Source organism: Eleutherodactylus coqui, chromosome 1 (genome assembly GCF_035609145.1).
Source record: "Eleutherodactylus coqui strain aEleCoq1 chromosome 1, aEleCoq1.hap1, whole genome shotgun sequence".
Lineage (NCBI taxonomy): Eukaryota > Metazoa > Chordata > Amphibia > Anura > Eleutherodactylidae > Eleutherodactylus > Eleutherodactylus coqui.
The window spans coordinates 470916502-470934214 of NC_089837.1; the positions used below are offsets into that span (position 1 = coordinate 470916502).

Genomic DNA, 17713 nt, shown 5'->3' on the forward strand with positions numbered 1-17713 from the left:
TATTTGAGTATTTACGCAGTTTCTCTTGGGAACCCTGAAGGTTCCTACGAACCTGGGCCCAAACTGTGCACAGTTCCTCAGAGGATATGTCAGCGGCCGGATTGTTCGAGACAAAAGGAGTAGAAAGCGAGAACCGGGGATGGAGCCCATAGTTACAAAAAAAAGGTGACAATTGGGTCGACGAGTTAACATGGTTGTTAATAGCAAATTCGGCGAGAGGTAAGTAGTTGGCCCACTGATACTGGTTATCAGAGACAAAAAGTCGCAGGTACTGGATAAGTTCTTGATTCATCCGTTCCGTTTGTCCGTTACTCTCGGGATGGAAGGCGGAGGAAAAAGACAAATTGACGTTTAGATTTTTACAGAAAGCTCGCCAGAAGCGAGCGACGAACTGAACCCCTCTATCTGACACAATATCCTCGGGGATCCCATGTAACCGAACAATCTCCTTGATGAACATTTCAGACAGAAGTTTGGCGTTAGGCAACTTGCAAAGCGGAACAAAATGTGACATTTTAGAGAAACGGTCAACTATTACCCAAATGACCGTATTCCCCAGCGAGGATGGCAGATCAGTAATAAAATCCATGGACAAATGGGACCATGGCCTGAACGGAATGGGCAAGGGAAGAAGAGGACCCTCAGGACGTCTCCTGAGATTCTTCCCCCTTGCGCAAACCGGGCACGCGGACACAAATAACCGTACATCCTTGGCCATGTGCGGCCACCAATAGAGTCTGGATACTAACTCCAGAGTACCCCTGATGCCGGGGTGTCCAGCTAGGACTGAAGCATGTGTCTCCTCTAACACTTTCAATCTCAGTGACAACGGGACAAATAATTTGCCTTCCGGAAGGGCTTCAGGAGCTGATTGTTGAGCGGCGTGTATGAGAGGTGAAAGGTCGGAGGAGACAGCAGCGAGGACCACCCCAGGGGAGAGAATGCTCTCAGGCTCAGCCTCGGAAGGTTCCGGAGAACCAAAACTCCTAGACAGGGCATCAGCCTTGACATTCTTAGAACCGGGTCTATAGGTAACAACAAAATTGAACCGAGAGAAAAACAAGGCCCAGCGGGCTTGCCGAGCATTTAACCTCTTAGCGGAATCTAAATAGGTGAGGTTTTTATGGTCTGTGAGTACCGTGATCTGGTGATGGGCTCCTTCCAAAAAATGCCTCCACTCTTCGAAAGCCCACTTAATAGCCAGCAATTCCCGGTTGCCTATATCGTAGTTCCGTTCAGTGGAAGAGAACTTTCTAGAAAAATAGGCGCACGGTCTAAGGTTAGTGAGGGTGGAGGGACCTTGGGACAGTACCGCTCCCACACCAAACTCAGAGGCATCTACCTCCACCACAAAAGGGCAGGACAGATCCGGTTGTACTAGGACGGGCGCAGAAGAGAACGCCGCCTTTAGGGTATCGAAGGCCCTCAGAGCCTCAGAAGACCAGGTACTCACATCTGCTCCCTTTCTGGTGAGGTCCGTTAGAGGTTTAGCCACCACGGAGAAGTCTTTAATGAACTTGCGATAGTAGTTGGCGAAGCCGAGGAAGCGTTGAAGGGCTTTCAATGAACCTGGCTGGGCCCACTCCGTGATGGCTTTCACCTTCTCAGGATCCATCTGGAAGTCGCATGGCGTGATGATATACCCTAAGAATGATATCTTTTGTACCCCGAAAACACATTTCTCGAGTTTAGCAAACAGCTTGTTATGTCTGAGTCGAGCTAGCACAGTCTGAACATGAGTATGGTGACTCGGCAAGTCGGAGGAAAAAATCAGAATGTCGTCTAGATATACAACAACGAACACCCCCATGATATCCTGAAACACTGAATTCATGTACCCCTGAAAAATGGCGGGGGCGTTACACAATCCAAAAGGCATAACTAGGTACTCAAAATGACCGAGGGGCGTATTGAAGGCGGTTTTCCACTCATCCCCCTCCCGAATGCGGATGAGGTTGTATGCTCCCCTGAGATCAAGTTTAGAAAACCATTGGGCACCAGCGACCTGGTTGAGGAGGTCAGGAATGAGTGGAAGAGCATACTGGTTTCGGACTGTGATTTTATTTAGCTCTCTATAGTCAATACAGGGCCGGAGACCCCCATCCTTTTTCTCAACGAAGAAAAACCCGGCACCCACCGGGGATTCTGAGGGCCGGATGTGCCCCTTGGCCAAGCTGTCCTGGATATAGTCCCTCATGGATTCTCTCTCTGGAACCGTAACATTATAAATGCGGCCCTTAGGAAGTTTGGCCCCAGGAATCAAGTCGATTTTACAGTCCCATTCCCTATGAGGGGGCAGAGCTTCAGATAATTGCTTGGAGAACACGTCAGAAAACTCGGAGAGGTAATCTGGTAGGGGACTCCCCTCGCAGGTGGAGATTCCCACCTTCACTGGACCAAGGTGGTTGGCACAGCGGGGACCCCACTCTACCAGTTCCAACGTGTCCCAATTTACTACCGGGTTGTGCTCCCGGAGCCAGGGGAGGCCTAGGACGACGTCCACAGACAAATCTCTCATCACCAGAAAAGTGCAGGTTTCAACGTGTAGGGCTCCTATAGTAAACCTTACTTCAGGGGTAACCAGATTAACAACCCCTGCTTGCAATGGAGTGGAGTCCACTCCTGAAACAAAAATCGGAGTCTCTAAACGTAACAAAACCCCGGACAGTTGAGCAACGAAATTAAAGTTAACGAAATTAGCAGCAGCCCCAGAATCAACAAAGGCTTGCCCAGTACGGTGGAAAGCATGAAATTCTAGGGTGCAGGGCAATAACATTTTGGACAACACAGGGAGTACCTTGGCTCCTAGACAGTCCTCCCGACAACTGCCTAGGAGCGGAAGTTTTTCCTGCCGTGGCTTCTTAGCGCAGGTTGCAATGCGGTGACCCAGCTCCCCACAGTAGAAGCAGAGGTTCTTCTTCAGGCGGTATTCCCGTCGTTGCTTGGGGTTCATGGCTCCCAGCTCCATGGCCTCGGTGGTGGGAGGTAAAAAGGTCGGGTCAGTCGAAGAAGTGGGCGTGGGGAGTGGGGTGGTCCGAGCGGCGTGTCTGGCCCTCAAACGTCGGTCGGCCCGAATAGCCAGCGACATGGCTTGCTCCAGGGTTCTAGGCTCCGGGTGGGCCACGAGTAGGTCCTTAAGACCCTCAGACAGACCGGTCAAAAATAGGTCTTTTAGGGCGGCATCATTCCACCCGGATTCTGTACAATGTTGGCGGAATAGAGCGCAGTAGTCCTCCGCCATCTTGCGACCCTGGCGCAGGGCCAGAAGCTTGGAGACTGCGTAGCCGGCCCGGTCGGGTTCGTCATAAATTTGACCCAAGGCGGAAAAAAAGGCGTCAAGGGATAGTCAGGTGGGAGAGCCAGCTGGTAACGAGAAAGCCCAATTTTGGGGCTCTCCCCTCAGGCGGGTAATTACGATTCCCACTTTCTGGTATTCAGTACCAGAGGAGTGGGGGCGGAGATCAAAGTAGAGCTTGCAGCTCTCTCTAAATGCAAAAAACTGACCTCTCTCTCCGGAGAAGCAATCCGGAAGCGTGGCTCGAGGTTCTGACATTGTTCCTGGAGCGGAAGGGGGCTGCATGGGACCTGCAGCTGCCACTTGTTCCTGTAGCTGCAAGCGGGCTGTTAGGTCCTGGGCAAGGGTCGTAAGGACCTGGACCTGGTTCGCTAAAGCCGCCACGGCCTCCATCGAGGGGCTCAAAGTTGCCGGGCGGATGCAAGGGTCTGACCTTCGTTCGGCCAGTGTTACTGTCAGGACAGTGTCCGGGATATGGGGGTCCCTGAGATATCCCGCAACCCCTGTCCCTGCCTACTTGCCCCCCTGGGCTAACCCCCAGGGCGACAACTGGGCGGCGGTCCCTACCCTCACTAGGGAAGCGGGACCCGGGAAGACAAACAGACACTGAGACAAAACAACGGTAGAATGGTCAGACAATCCGGGTTGGCAACAAGAGGGTACGCAGTACGGAGGGGTCAGGCAAACATAGTCAAGTCCAAAAGCAGGTGTCAGGAAAGCCGGGGTCACAAAGAGTAGTCAGGATAAACGCGGGTGCAGCTGGAGAACCAAACTAACACTGGCAAGGGCTGAAAGGAAAACACACATATTTAAATGCTGTCAGCGCTCCCGCCCCAGAAGCTGATTGGGGCGGGGAGCCTGACAGCAGCAGGGCTAATCAGGGAGGTGCTGGGGGCACGCCCCCAGTCTTGCTGCACAGACAGTTACTAGGGAAGCCAGCCTGGTAGTCAAGTGACTAGAAGCACCAGCTGCCTCCCTAGCAACCCGGCGGCGACCAGTCTTACAGCGGCCCGGGGATATCACAAGAACCGGGGCTCCCCTATGCCGCACTCCTGTAACCCGGGTGGCAGGACCGGTGGTGTGGGCACGGCGGCCCCGAGAGTTGCAGGTTCTGACAGACATGATTACATGGCTGCTAGAGATGAGCGAACATGCTCGGCCACGCCCCTTTTTCACCCGAATACCGCGATTTTCGAGTACTTCCGTTCTCGGGTGAAAAAATTCAGGGGGCGCCGTGGGTGAGTGAGGGGTTGCAGCAGGGAGTGGGGGGAGAGGGAGAGAGAGAGGGCTCCCCCCTGTTTCCCGCTGCTACCCCCCACTCACCCACGGCGCCCCCCGGCGACCCCGAGTACTTTTCACTCGAGTACTGAAGTACTCGAAAATGGCGGTACTCGATCGAGTAATTACTCGAAACGAGTACGTTCGCTCATCTCTAATGGCTGCCCATTCATTTGGGTAAAACTGCAGTTGCATATTAGGGAAAATATATGGCTATCTATAGTTCAGCAACTCCTAAAACTTTGATATGCCCCCATACCCCTGATTCAGAACAGTGACAAAAAGTTTTAGTGCTTTTTATTATTGGTGTGATGGATGCAGCAAAGATATAAAAACCCGTTCTGTTTCCTGTGTACAAATCTTTTTAACATCACGATGAATCATAAAAACTCGAAAGCAACTCATTATTAGACCACATCCAGAACTTATCTAATCATTTTCACAGGCTGTTTTTGTTTTATATGGGTTATTAATGAGCCCCATATAGTTATTAGTGAGCCCCATACACTGTAATAATAAAACATGCCAAATAGTAGACAAGACTAAGCATAGGTATAACTCTAGATTGTGCTCTAGATGGTGCTCCAGAGAGAGCATGGAAGGGGCACAGCTAGAGGCTATCATTAGGTTTGAATGGGAAATGTGGGCAATGAAGTTTGGAACTGGGGAAGAGCATAGCTAGGCATGAATAGGAAAGTTTTCAAGAGAATGTGATGGGTATGAATAAGGTAGAGACTGGGTGGAGATGAGACAAAGGAACTGGTTATTCCTGCTAGCATACATAGACCAGCCGGAAGAAAAAAAAGCAGAGTTGATGCATATGGCAACCAATTAGTGTATTCAGACCCAATGTATCAAACACTAAATTCAATACTGTCAATGCAGTAAGATGCTAAGTTTCCCCTGATGATGGTTGTGAACTGACACAATTTTATCAGCGCCTGCTGCTAGGAACATAAGCAGATCAAAAAGAGAGCATAAAGTAATCATAGATCTATTAGTGAGGAATATAGACAAGTTAAATGTGCAGTATTGTACCTGGAATAGCATTGAGACCACAGGCCAGTGAAGCAGCAGCTGTTCTCCGTACTCACCATCCCTGTTCGGCTACACAGCTAAAGATGGATTTTGCTAGTAACAGTTCTCAGCTGTAAAAAACCTTGAAATCGCTTCTCTTTACATAAAAGTAAATGTAAGTGACAGCTAAACTTTAATTGCATGTCTATTCGAAAAATGTGGAGCTTTGTATCAGAAAAACAGAGCTCCAAGCCCTTTTATGGCTTCTTCACACAGGCGTGTTCACGCAATTTCGCTCACTGCTACGGAACATAGTTTTGTATGAACGGGGATTTTTTTCTCTTAAACTTTAAACTCTGCGCTATAGCAAGTGAGTTTGAAAAAAAAAAATAGTAAGATCCGTCCTACCCTATCTTTTCTCGCTTGTACTATTACACAAGTGAAAACGATGTCATTGAAATTATTGGTTTCGCCTTATCCCATTATGTGGCCATGATTGTCACAGCTGCATAACGAGACAAAATCACGCCTATGTGTTTAAGTCCTTATGGTGTTGTCTTTTAAAGGGACCGTCTGAGTAGTTTGTTTCTTTTTAACTCCATTCCCCATGCATTAAAATAACTAACCAGCATATACTTCCCGTTCCCCACTATGAACCGCACCGCAACTCTGGGTCTCCCTTCTGAGATCATGCTTACAGGCTGCTCCAGCCAAGCAACCGCTCGCTGAGGTCTTTCATTGGCTGCAGCAGCCTGTGATGCTCCATAAGCAGGCAAGGCTGCAGCCTGTAAGCAAACAACCAGAGCCAAGACTGAGCAGCGGCGCAGGAGATGCAGGTGGCTAGGAGAGATGAGTATATACCTGTTAGTTATTTTACTGTATGGGAATCGAGGTTTGAACAAAAAGCTACCGACAACCCCTTTTAGGATAGGTGGCTTTCTTCTTTCTTCCTTTTAATCAATGTTATATGATAATTGAATAGACTTGGTGGAACGTTTTTGACCACAGTTACTCCTTTGCTATGTGTAGAAGAAGGTTTCTGGTTATTTTTCACTTCTCATTAGAATCCCAGATAACCTGCCATGTTTTCCTTCACAGGGTCCTCAGTGCTGTTCCGACTTGGCCATAACCTACCATTATGTTGAAGCGGAGCTCATGCACACCTTGGAGTATTTTACCTACCATCTGAGGGCATATGGATATCAGTACCGCTTCCAGCCCTCATTACCAATTAATATTTTCAGATGAGGAAATTCCAGTGCAAACGTTACCATAACAGCAAAAGCGTCTTCAACACAGACACAAGTGACAAAACAAAAAAAACTAGTAAAAGCGACATGGGGAGCACTTGGTCAGAGCAACCAATCAGATGTCAATTCTAACAAAAGCAACTACACCCCTAATTTTGCCTGTTCTACATTTTCTCAAGAGGCCTTAATTTTTGCGGATCCAATGCCTTCTCCTGATTTCCCCGGCATTGCTTTCTAAGCTGTGAAGACGCTTGTGTGAAATCATGTTTCTAGAAGTCGTTGCCCCATGGATATGTTCCTGAATGATTTACGAGTTTTTACGCTGAATCTTTGCCCCGGTGGATGAAAGCCCGGCTGCAGTCCTGATGTATACATTATATGTGCAATTAGCAAGAAGCATTTGTACTGGTGTGTTACTTTCAGTCCAATACAAGTAAAGGCGTCTTGGGTAGATTTGCTACAAGGAGACACATTGGAGAAGGTCGGCCACACAAACCTCTATGGAGACCAAATCCTGTGTTTACTGCAAACTGAATATCCAACCGTGGTGTGAATACAGCCGTAGCTTTGGGGACATTTGCAACTTTAGATAGATAGTAGATAATATATCAGTTAGCTGTAGAGAGAGACATTGGAAACAGTAACTAACCGGGGATCATGGGGACTATGGCACGTGGTATTTCATTGACTGCAATAGCAAATGTTAGATGTTTGACTGAAAAGCAATACTACCTCCACTTGCATTGTAGAGTCATTTTCATGTTATTTTGCATACATGGACCACACAGATTCCATAGCTGGTGTTTCTTTACATAAACTATACTGTAATTTCCAGTTCGACAGCACTTATTATTCCTGCTGTGCAGGAACCCAAGTAGAAATTAGCTACAAAAACTTCATTGAAAAGAAGCTGTCAGGTTGTACGACCATCATAAAGTAAGTTTATGGGCTCTTAGGACAGGGGCCACTAGGGGCTGATTTCTGAGTGGCTAGAAAGGGAATGGGGAGGCAGGCGAGTTTAAAGAAGCACCCCCCAAGGACTCCTGTCCTATCAATCCATAAAGTTAGTTTATGGTACCCCTACGACCCAACAAGTTCCCTTTAAATAAATATGAATGAATGTTTATCATACACTTGAATTATATAAAAATTATTGTTTTTACAGTATTATGGCTTTTTCACTAGGATCCCATCTGGGGGTTCTGTCACAGCTTCTGAAAACAGCATTGTGATGCTTCATTTCTATTATATTTGGACTACAGAATAGTGAAGTCAATCATGTTATTCTATACTCCAATTATAGTGGAAACAAAAAGGAGGAGGTTTGTTGTTTTGTTTTTACACTTTTATTAGCCCCCCTAGGAGACTTTAGCTTGTGATTGTTTGATCGCTAATACTGAATAATGCAATACCATTGTATTGCATTATACTACGTCCCGACAGGCAGTTTACAAAGGCTTGCCACAGGCATTCCTTGATAGAAAAACATTCATGGCAACTCCGGGGGCCTCCGGCAGGCACCTGGCTACCATGACAATGGAAAATCACCTCCAGTCTCATTGCAGGGGGGGCATTTGGGAATCCTAAATGCTGATCGGAGCAGTTAAAAGCCACTGTCAGAATTTACGGCAGCATTTAAATGCTTGACCACTACGATCGGCTTGAATGCTGACGAGGTTGAAGTCAATGGGTATCAAAGATGGCTGACACCCGCCTTATGTGTAACACTGGAATTAATTAATTTTCCTCTATTGGTTAAAGAAGAGCCTAGGAGGAGAGAATACCCAGAGCTGCAAAAATAGGTAGTAAAGCTCCTAATGAGCATTCCTATAATGTTTTTCACTACATTTTGGGATTCCATTGGGGACTTCCATCACAGCTGCTGAAAACTTTTTTTGTGGCATTTTTGAACAAAAAACCTGCATTCTTAATTTCTTCACACAGCATGCTACTGGGGTTTTGTAAAACTGTGCATATTGCATCCACAGCATGTGATCCCGGCCTAAACTTGGCTATGTTGGTTTTCATGATCAAAAAAAGGGGGGAAAAAACAGATAAGCAAAGAAAATCGTGCACTCCAAAAAATACCTGAGTGTAACTTTGTTCCAAAAACTGCAAAACATGTTAGGACAAAATGTTAACCCACGTATAAACCATGCAAAACAAGCCACCTAAGCTCAGACAACAAAGAAACCTAGGAGAGCAGCGATACCTCCCCAAATAATAGAAGAACATACATCTGTTTCCCCAAAAATAAGACGTGTCTTATATTAATGTTTTCTACCAAATATGCGCTACGTCTTATTTTTCAATGAAGAAGAATTCACATTTATTATTTAACAAAAAAAATGAACACTTGTAATCGGGGATGGTATTGCTGCTTCCGACCACCAGGGCGAGCTCACGACAGCACACTCGTACAGCACAGCAGGGACAGGATAACGGCGGCAGGAGAAGGGGTAACAGCAGACTGTCTGCAGATCTACTGATGCATCTGGCAGTAGGAGACAACGGGGATGGCAGCAGGGGACGGGCCCTTTTGACATGCCTGCACATTTACAAGCGATGGCCGCAGAAGGGAACATCGGGATCGGTGGCAGGTGACTGTCTTCATGTCCTGCATGCAGCTGCTCTGCAACGAACGGTGAAGGTAGGGGACAGTGGCGGCGGGCTAAAAAGCATCACAGCTGCATGCTCTGGTGTTCGGGCATGCTTACATACAAACACACTTTACTATGCCTTACTATCAGGGGATGCCCTATTTTCGGGGGAACACGGTTGGATGGTGCAATTAACAGAAAGAGAATAAATAGCTAAACTCCAACCCCAAAGAATAACCATATAAATCCCATAATCTATATAATCAAGCAATAACATGACATACTGAGCAAGAAAAAATACTGAGGGGATAAGCGATGGAACAAATAAATGTAACACATATAATTAGATCAACAGTAAATAGCTGTGAAACAAAAGACATCCTAACCAGGAATCACAGCACAGCCAATTATTATAAAAGAGCAAGAAAATCTTAATTATTTTAAATTAACCAGGTCTTATGGTATAAGACCATAATAAAACCAGATCGGAGGTAAGCATGAATTAACGAAATGCAAATAAGAGATATTTACCCAATATAGTAGTTTGTATTCTTCTATAAAAACGACTATATTGGGTAAAATCCCTATAGCAGATAGATCGCACATGAATTTACCTCTGTAACTTATACAAGTGATGATAAAGTTCGTTGAAAAAAATTTGACACGCATTATGCGGTTCAAGGGGAGACGTGATGACGTCACCACACCATCGCAAGTAGCGGAGTCTCCGCCTAGAAGTGTTAGAGTACGGCGTGCACCGCCAATGCACATGGACATGTGAGTTATATGTTTTAATGTTATGTATAAATAGTCTGTCTTTTTATGTTTTAATTGAGCTTGAAAAAGGCGACGGAAGGTCGCAGAAACGCGTTGCTCAGTCTATTTGTTAAGCGGATCGTAATAAATTGATTCTAAATAATCAATTTGAACATCGTGCCTGCTTCCCATGAGCGCAAGCATTTGTTTTCTTTTCTTTTGCTTAAAATTTATGCGACGAGCCCCTGGAGTTTTGAGGGTTAACTCGTTCATCTGCTGTGCGGCTCTCTACGTATAAGGAACCAGGCTTCACAATCGTTACATGCCATCCGGGATTAAGGTGCCGGTGAGATTCATTCCTTAGGTCTGAACTCACCAAAGCACCCGGTGAGTGTCTTTCCTGCTTCACCACAATTACCTGTTGCTTATCTGTATTTCTTTGGCGCTCTCCTCTCATATATTTCAATAATCAAAACATGTTAATGTACAAATCTACGCAACTCCCTAGAGGCGAGACCAAAGCATTTCAAATCACAAGGGCAAGAGAGGCCATATAAACTACACCTAAAGTAGTGCATGTAATGGAATAAGTAATAGCAAACTTTTTCATACTAGTTGAATCAGTAAAAGATTGATGAGTCTCCACATTTGATTTTTTTCTGCATCCTCTTGTAGAATCCATGCCTTCCTAAACTTGATCGCCTTCATTTGGAAAATGACATGTTATTAGTTCCCTGTAGAGATGAGCGAGCATACTCGTTAAGGGCAGATACTCACGCTTTTAGAGAACCTGCCTGCTTGTCAGAAAACATTCGAGTGCCGGCGGGGGTGAGTCGTGGGTTGCGGGAGTGAGCAAGGGGGAGCGGGGGGAAGAGAAAGAGAGAGAGATCTCCACCCCCGGTCTCCCCCACCGCCCCCCAACCCCCGCCCGCACCCTTAACGAGTATGCTCGCTCATCTCTAGTTCCGTGTGATGTGGAGTCATTATACACTTCAATCTGTCATGAAGATGGTTTTCGAGTGTCCCTATATTTTTCATCAATGTCCAACAATGATGCCCATATTCGCAGTTTTGTTCTTACATTATTAGAATTAGTTTTGTCTTATATTTTTTTCATCTTAAAAAGAGTCTTTTTTGTCCAAAAGCAAGGCACTGCAGTGGGAGCAGCTTGTGCACCCACGTTTGCAAATTTTATTTTTGGGATTATGGAAAAGGCATGCTTTCCTGTCTGATCAATTTCGGTCTGTTTCAAAGGTATCCCTTTTGGTATTGGTATATTGATGATGCCATTTTCCTCTGACAGGGGTCGTGTGTTGAACTTTGCCAATTTACGGAGGACTTGAATAACAACTCTTTAAATATCATGCTCATTGGGAAATCTATGATTTCTGGGATCGTCAGTAAGGCCTGTGATGTCCTTTGGCAGCATGTAGTGTCTTTGATGATAGCTCTGCCCTATCTTCAAGACTAGATGAACATCGCCGAGGAATTCTGGGTCGCTGTGCAGTTTCCACGCTGCATTGGAGGGTTGGACATTAAAAACATTTGTGTTAAAAAGCAGCCGCACTCAGCGTTACTACAATTATAAGTGGTATTTCTGGGTAGTGCTGTTGGTTCTTGCTGATAATAGCTATTGATTTATAATTGTGGATATCGAGGCCTATGGAAGCGCTGCAGATGCTTGCATTTTTAGAGCTACAAGAATAGGTCAGCAACTTATGGCCGCCCAGCTATACCTGCCAGAACCAGGCAACCTTCCTTGTTCTGGTCTACCTGCTCTATTCATTATTGTGGCGGATGAGGGTTTTAGGCCTGAAACATGGAAGCCAGGAGGCACATATTTAATTACCAACTCGCACATGACCGGTGTCCACTGGAGTGTGCCTTTTGCATTCTCACCAGCTAGTGGGGAGTTTTCCACAGCACACTTCAGCTGAAACCTGACAGTATGCGGTAATTAGGACCTGCGTGGTTCTGCATAATTCTGGCCAGGACAACAATGCAGGTTGGAACGTAGAATAGGCTGAACATGCACATCTCCATTTGGAAGTTGTGAATCACCACAGGCTGCATCTCAGACAAGCAGCATTTGGTCCCTGAGTCAGGAACATCATCACGGACTATTTTCTGAGTCCTCCGGGAGCAGTTCCATGGTAGATGGACTGTGTTCGAAGAACTAGATAAACTGATCTCTCCTAACATAGTAACATAGTATGTAAGGCCAGAAAAAAGACATCTGTTCATCTAGTTCAGCCTATGATTGCCCATTGTTCATCCAGAGGAAAGCAAAAAGCCCCAATGAGGTAGAAGCCAATTTTCCTCATTTATGGAAAAATTTCCTTCCTGACTCCAATCTGGCAATTAGAATAATCCCTAGATGACAGACCCTTCTGAAGTTATTAATGATTATAATATATAATATTGTATCGCTCAAGAAAGACACCCAGGACCCTCTTGAACTCTTATAGTGAGTTTGCCATCCTCAGGCGGAGAGTTCCATAGTCTCACTACTCTTACAGTAAAGAACCCCCTTCTATGTTGGTGATGAAACCTTCTTTCCTTTAGACGTAGAGGGCACACCCTTGTTACAATCATAGTCCTGTGTATAAACAGATGATGGAAGAGATCTCTGCATTGTCCTTGGATATATCCATTCACAGTTATTAGGTCTCCCCTCAGCCGTCTTTTTTCTAAACTAAATAATCCCAATTTTGATAACCTCTCTGGGTATTGTAGTCCGCCCATTCCATTTATCACTTTAGTTGCCTCATTTTATACCCGCTGAAGCTCTGATATGTGCTTCTTGAGTAACGGTGCCCAAAACTGCCTACAATATTCCATGCGTAATTAAACTATTGACTTGTAAAGAGGAAGAACACTGTTCCTGTCTTGTGTCCCTAGGCCTCTTTTGATGCACCTAATGATCATTTGTAGAGATGAGTGAGCACCAAAATGCTCGGGTGCTCGTTACTCGAGTCGAACTTCCCGCGATGCTCGAGGGTTCGTTTCGAGTAACGAACCCCATTGAAGTCAATGGGCAACCCGAGCATTTTTGTATGGGACCTATGCTCCGCTAAGGTTTTCATTTGTGAAACTCTGGTAAATTCAAGAAAGTGATGGGAACGACACAGAAACGGATAGGGCAGGCGAGGGGCTACATGTTGGGCTGCATCTCAAGTTCACAGGTCCCACTATTAAGCCACAATAGCGGCAAGAGTGGGCCCCCCCCTCCCAACAATTTTTACTTCTGAAAAGCCCTCATTAGCATGGCATACCTTAGCTAAGCACCACACTACCTCCAACAAAGCACAATCACTGCCTGCATGACACTCTGCTGCCACTTCTCCTGGGTAACATGCTGCCCAACCGCCCATTTCAGTAATAGTAGCAGTCAAGACAGGCCCCAGTAACAATTCCAAAGCAGCAGTATAGGGGGAGCACAGTATTAGTTCCATTTCAGTAGTAGTAGCAGTTTAGGGCTCATGTCCACGGGCAAAATATGATTTAAGATCCGCAGCGGATCTCCCGCATGCGGATCCGCATCCCATAGGGATGCATTGACCACCCGCGGGTAGATAAATACCCGCGGATCGTCAATAAAAGGGATTTTAAAAAAAATGGAGCATGGAAAAATCCGGACCATGCTCCATTTTCGTGCGGGTCTCCCGCGGGGACGGCTCCCACGGGCTTCTATTGAAGCCGTCCGGATCCGCGGGAGACCTAAAATAGGAATTTAAAGTATTTACCATCCGGCGCGGGCGGGGAAGGTCAGCTGTTCCTCACGGCCGCATCTTCCTTGCTTCGGCTCGGCGGATGTGCCCGGCGCATGCGCGCGGCACGTCGGCGACGTGCCGGCGACGTGCCGCCGGCGTCAGGAATTCATCCGCCGGCCGAAAATGAAGATCCGGCCGTGAGGAACAGCTGATCTTCTCCGCCCGCGCCGGATGGTAAATACTTTTAAATTCTTATTTTCGGCGCTCATGTCCGCGGGGCAGGAGGGACCCGCTGCAGATTCTACATGGAGAATCTGCAGCGGATCTGATTTTCCCCGTGGACATGAGGCCTTAGGGTATTAATGAGCGACTACTACCCCCAGCAGACACGCAGTAAACTGTAGATGGTCACAGGCTTAGCTGGGTAATAATGAGCGACTACTACCCCCAGCACACACGCAGTAAACTGAAGACGGTCACAGGCAGCCCAAATATAGTATTTTTTTCCAATTTTTGGGAAAAAGCCCACTGCCTATACAGCCTGTATATGGATTTCCCTGTTGGAGGATGACTGTGGTTATTGAAAGCACAGTGCAGCCAGAAAAAATTATGTGCAAGGCTGCAGTAACACCTAGCTGGGTAATAGTGAGCGACTACTACCCCCAGCAGACACGCAGTAAACTGAACACGGTCACAGCAGCCCAAAGATTTTTTTTTCCAATTTTTTTGAAAAAGCCCACTGCCTATATAGCCAGTATATCTCTTTCCCTGTACCACTGTCCCTGCCTCACCAGTACTGCCCCTATACTCAGTAAAATGACTGCAGACTGAGGACGCTATGGTCTGCACGCCCGATATACAAAAAAAAAAAATGTGCAAAACTGCTAAAAGCAGCCTCAACAGTACTGCACACGGTCAGATGTGGCCCTAAGAAGGACCGTTGGGGTTCTTGAAGACAAAGATAACAGCCTAACACTCTCCCTATAGCAGCTACAGCAGGACGGCACTTTCCCTAATGTCTCTCAGCGTGCATCTGTGGCGAGCCGTGGCCGGCCCCAGTTTAAATACTCGGGTGTCACCTGATCTCCCCAGCCACTCACTGCAGGGGGGTAGGATAGGGCTGGAACTTCACGGGAGGAAGTTGTAATGCCTTCCCTGTGTTTCTATTGGCCAGAAAACGGCGCAAACTTTTCTGGGAAGAAAATGGAAGTGACTCGAACACCGCGTGGTGCTCGTCTCGAGTAACGAGCATCTCGAGTACCCTAATGCTCGAACGAGCATCAAGCTCATCTCTAATCATTTGCCTTAGCAGCAGCTACCTGACACTGGTTGCTCCAGTAAAGCTTACAGTTACTAATACCCCCAAGTCCTTTTCCCATGTCAGTGTTACCCAGTGGTTTCCCATTTAGTGTGTAATAGTGACATGTATTAAACCTCCTTTGCCACTTTTCTGCTCAAGTCCCCAATTTATCCAGATCGTCTTGCAATCTCCTTGCATCCTCTCTTGTATTAATTTCTTTACATAGTTTTGTATCATCTGCAAATATTGATATTTTACTATGCAATCCTTCTACCAGGTTATTAATAAATATATTAAAAAGAGTGTGGTGCAAATATAATTGGCTATTTGTAGCCCTCCATGTTGTATCTTATTGTAATGCAAGCCTATATAAAATGGCTATTTATGTTTCTTTATCCTCCATTTTGTATCTTAAATACGAAATGCTCATATCGACTTTAAACCTTGTTGGTGTAGGCTTAGTTATCTATAACATGTAAGGACAGGTGATTCGCGGGTCCCTTGTACCCTCACCGCCGGTCCTGTCACATGGGCTGCCGCTGTGCAGCGCAGGGGAGCCCCGATTCTCGTCACCTCTCCTGGCCGCAGAGCTCCTCCTCGCCGCCAGGTTGCTAGAGACACGGTGGGTGTTGCCCCGCGTCACATCCTCGGTATTATGGCAACCAGGCATGTGTTTCCTTCCTTGCCTCCTGCAGGGCTGGGGGCGGGTTCCCCAGTGCGGCTGGGTGCACTCAGCTGCTGTCAGACTCCCCTCCCTAATCAGCTGCTGGGGAAGGAGCTCTGACAGCATTAAAACTTGCTTCTGTCTGCCGACCAGTGCCAGTGTTAGTTTGGTCTTCCTGCTACACCAGCGTACTTCTTGTTGTGACTCCTGACTTTTAACTCCCTGTTTTTGAACCTGACGTTGCCTGTGCCTGACCCTCTTGTACTGCGTACCCTCTCGTTGCCGACCCGGATAGTCTGACATTCCTTGCTGTTGTTTGTTCCAGTGTCTGTGTGTTTGTTAGTCCCAGCGTTCCCTTTCCTTAGTTAGTGTAGTGACCATCGCCCAGTTGTCGCCCTGGGGCTTAGCCCAGGGGGGCAAGTAGGTAGGGACAGGGGCTGCGGGTATCTTCAGGGACCTCCAGTTTCCCGGACCCCGAGTCTTGACAGGACAATGTTAATTGTATTAACTACAGTTACAATGTTAATTGAATCAACTACAATTACCAGAACAATGTTAATTCTGTTAACTGTATTCCTGTGATATCATCATCATTGTCTAGGGAATTGCGTTTTGTTGGTTGCAAAGCTTGGTTGCAAAGCTTGGAGCATATGGCAGATGACTTAAGTTATAGTGTATAAAATAGGACACAAATTATAGTAGATCAGAAGCATTTTGGACCTGGGATGGGGAATGTCCTCTCACAGTGTCGTTCCCAAGACGACCTCCTGTTTTCTAACTTTTCACCCTTGCTTCTCCGGGTGATATGCAAAATAGAGAAGTATACCTAAGGCTCTTTGTGATGTAAGTATTGATATAACCAATGTTTAAATAATGCTTACCAAAACGTTTATGCAATACCACCTACTTTTATGTAAATTTGTTTTTTTAAATCATTTATTCGTTTGTATTAATACATTTTTATGTATCAACCCACTTGTCGTTCTTTAAAGCCGTATCCGAACTTGTTGTTTTCCAGCTGTCAAAACAAAAGTGTAGCGCCCAAAACTGACTCCTCTTGTACTCCACTAGTAACAGTCACCCAGCAGCATCATTTTTTTAAGTTAGTTGTGCTTTAATTTTTATGTTATTTAGATAGTTTTTTTCATGTTTATTTAGGGACTCGCAGATAACGAGGACCCTTGACATGGGTTGCAAGCTTAAAATCATTTAGCAAAAAGAATACATATTATATTTACCTTTACCAACAATTTCATTTTATGACATTTAGCAATGTTTATGTTTTCCAAATTATGAACCAATATCTTGTTATCAAATTATCACTAAAAATATCTAGTTAAAATGTTGTTTGTCCTTTATTTTTAATAAAACCAAATGCTGTGTCTCAAAATATGTTTTACCAAAAATGCGTCGGTCGTTTGTGCCGTTAATTACTGTTATGCACAGTAGTACAATAAGGTAGTTATGGCCAACTGGATGGGTTGGACTAAGTGCCATGGAAATTATTGTCCAAGCTGTGGCAGTAGATATCTGCCCAGTCCTCTCTTCTCTTGGATGTTAAGTATTCCAGGACATGTTGGTCTAATTGCAATCTAGTAGTGGGAGTAGTGTCTGGTCTTCTCTGCCTAGGTGCAGCAAGACATGGCATTGTTGATAAAGTTGAAGGCTGCAACCGCTGCTCGCCAGCTTTCTGCGTCTCAGTAAGGGTGGACACCCACTGGCATTTTGTTCTCCACTGCGCTGCGAGAGTAAAATTAAAGTCTCGCAGCGCAGTGCGAGAAAAAAGCCAGTCTTTTCAATAGGGCCAGCGGCAGCAGCGCTAACCCCATTGAAAAGAGAA

General features: G+C 46.0%; 1 protein-coding gene across 3 annotated transcripts in view; it reads left to right on the top strand.

Moving 5' to 3' along the window:
* The window catches only part of LOC136585593 (glycoprotein-N-acetylgalactosamine 3-beta-galactosyltransferase 1-A-like), a 75232-nt gene extending 67555 nt beyond the window's left edge, over window positions 1-7677 (top strand). For all 3 annotated transcript variants that reach the window (XM_066584401.1, XM_066584402.1, XM_066584403.1), the window contains one exon: window positions 6689-7677. In XM_066584401.1, coding sequence (XP_066440498.1) covers window positions 6689-6838 — 150 coding nt within the window. In that variant the 3' untranslated portion in view covers window positions 6839-7677. The remainder of the gene's footprint in view (window positions 1-6688) is intronic.
* The last annotated feature ends 10036 nt before the right edge of the window (window positions 7678-17713 follow it).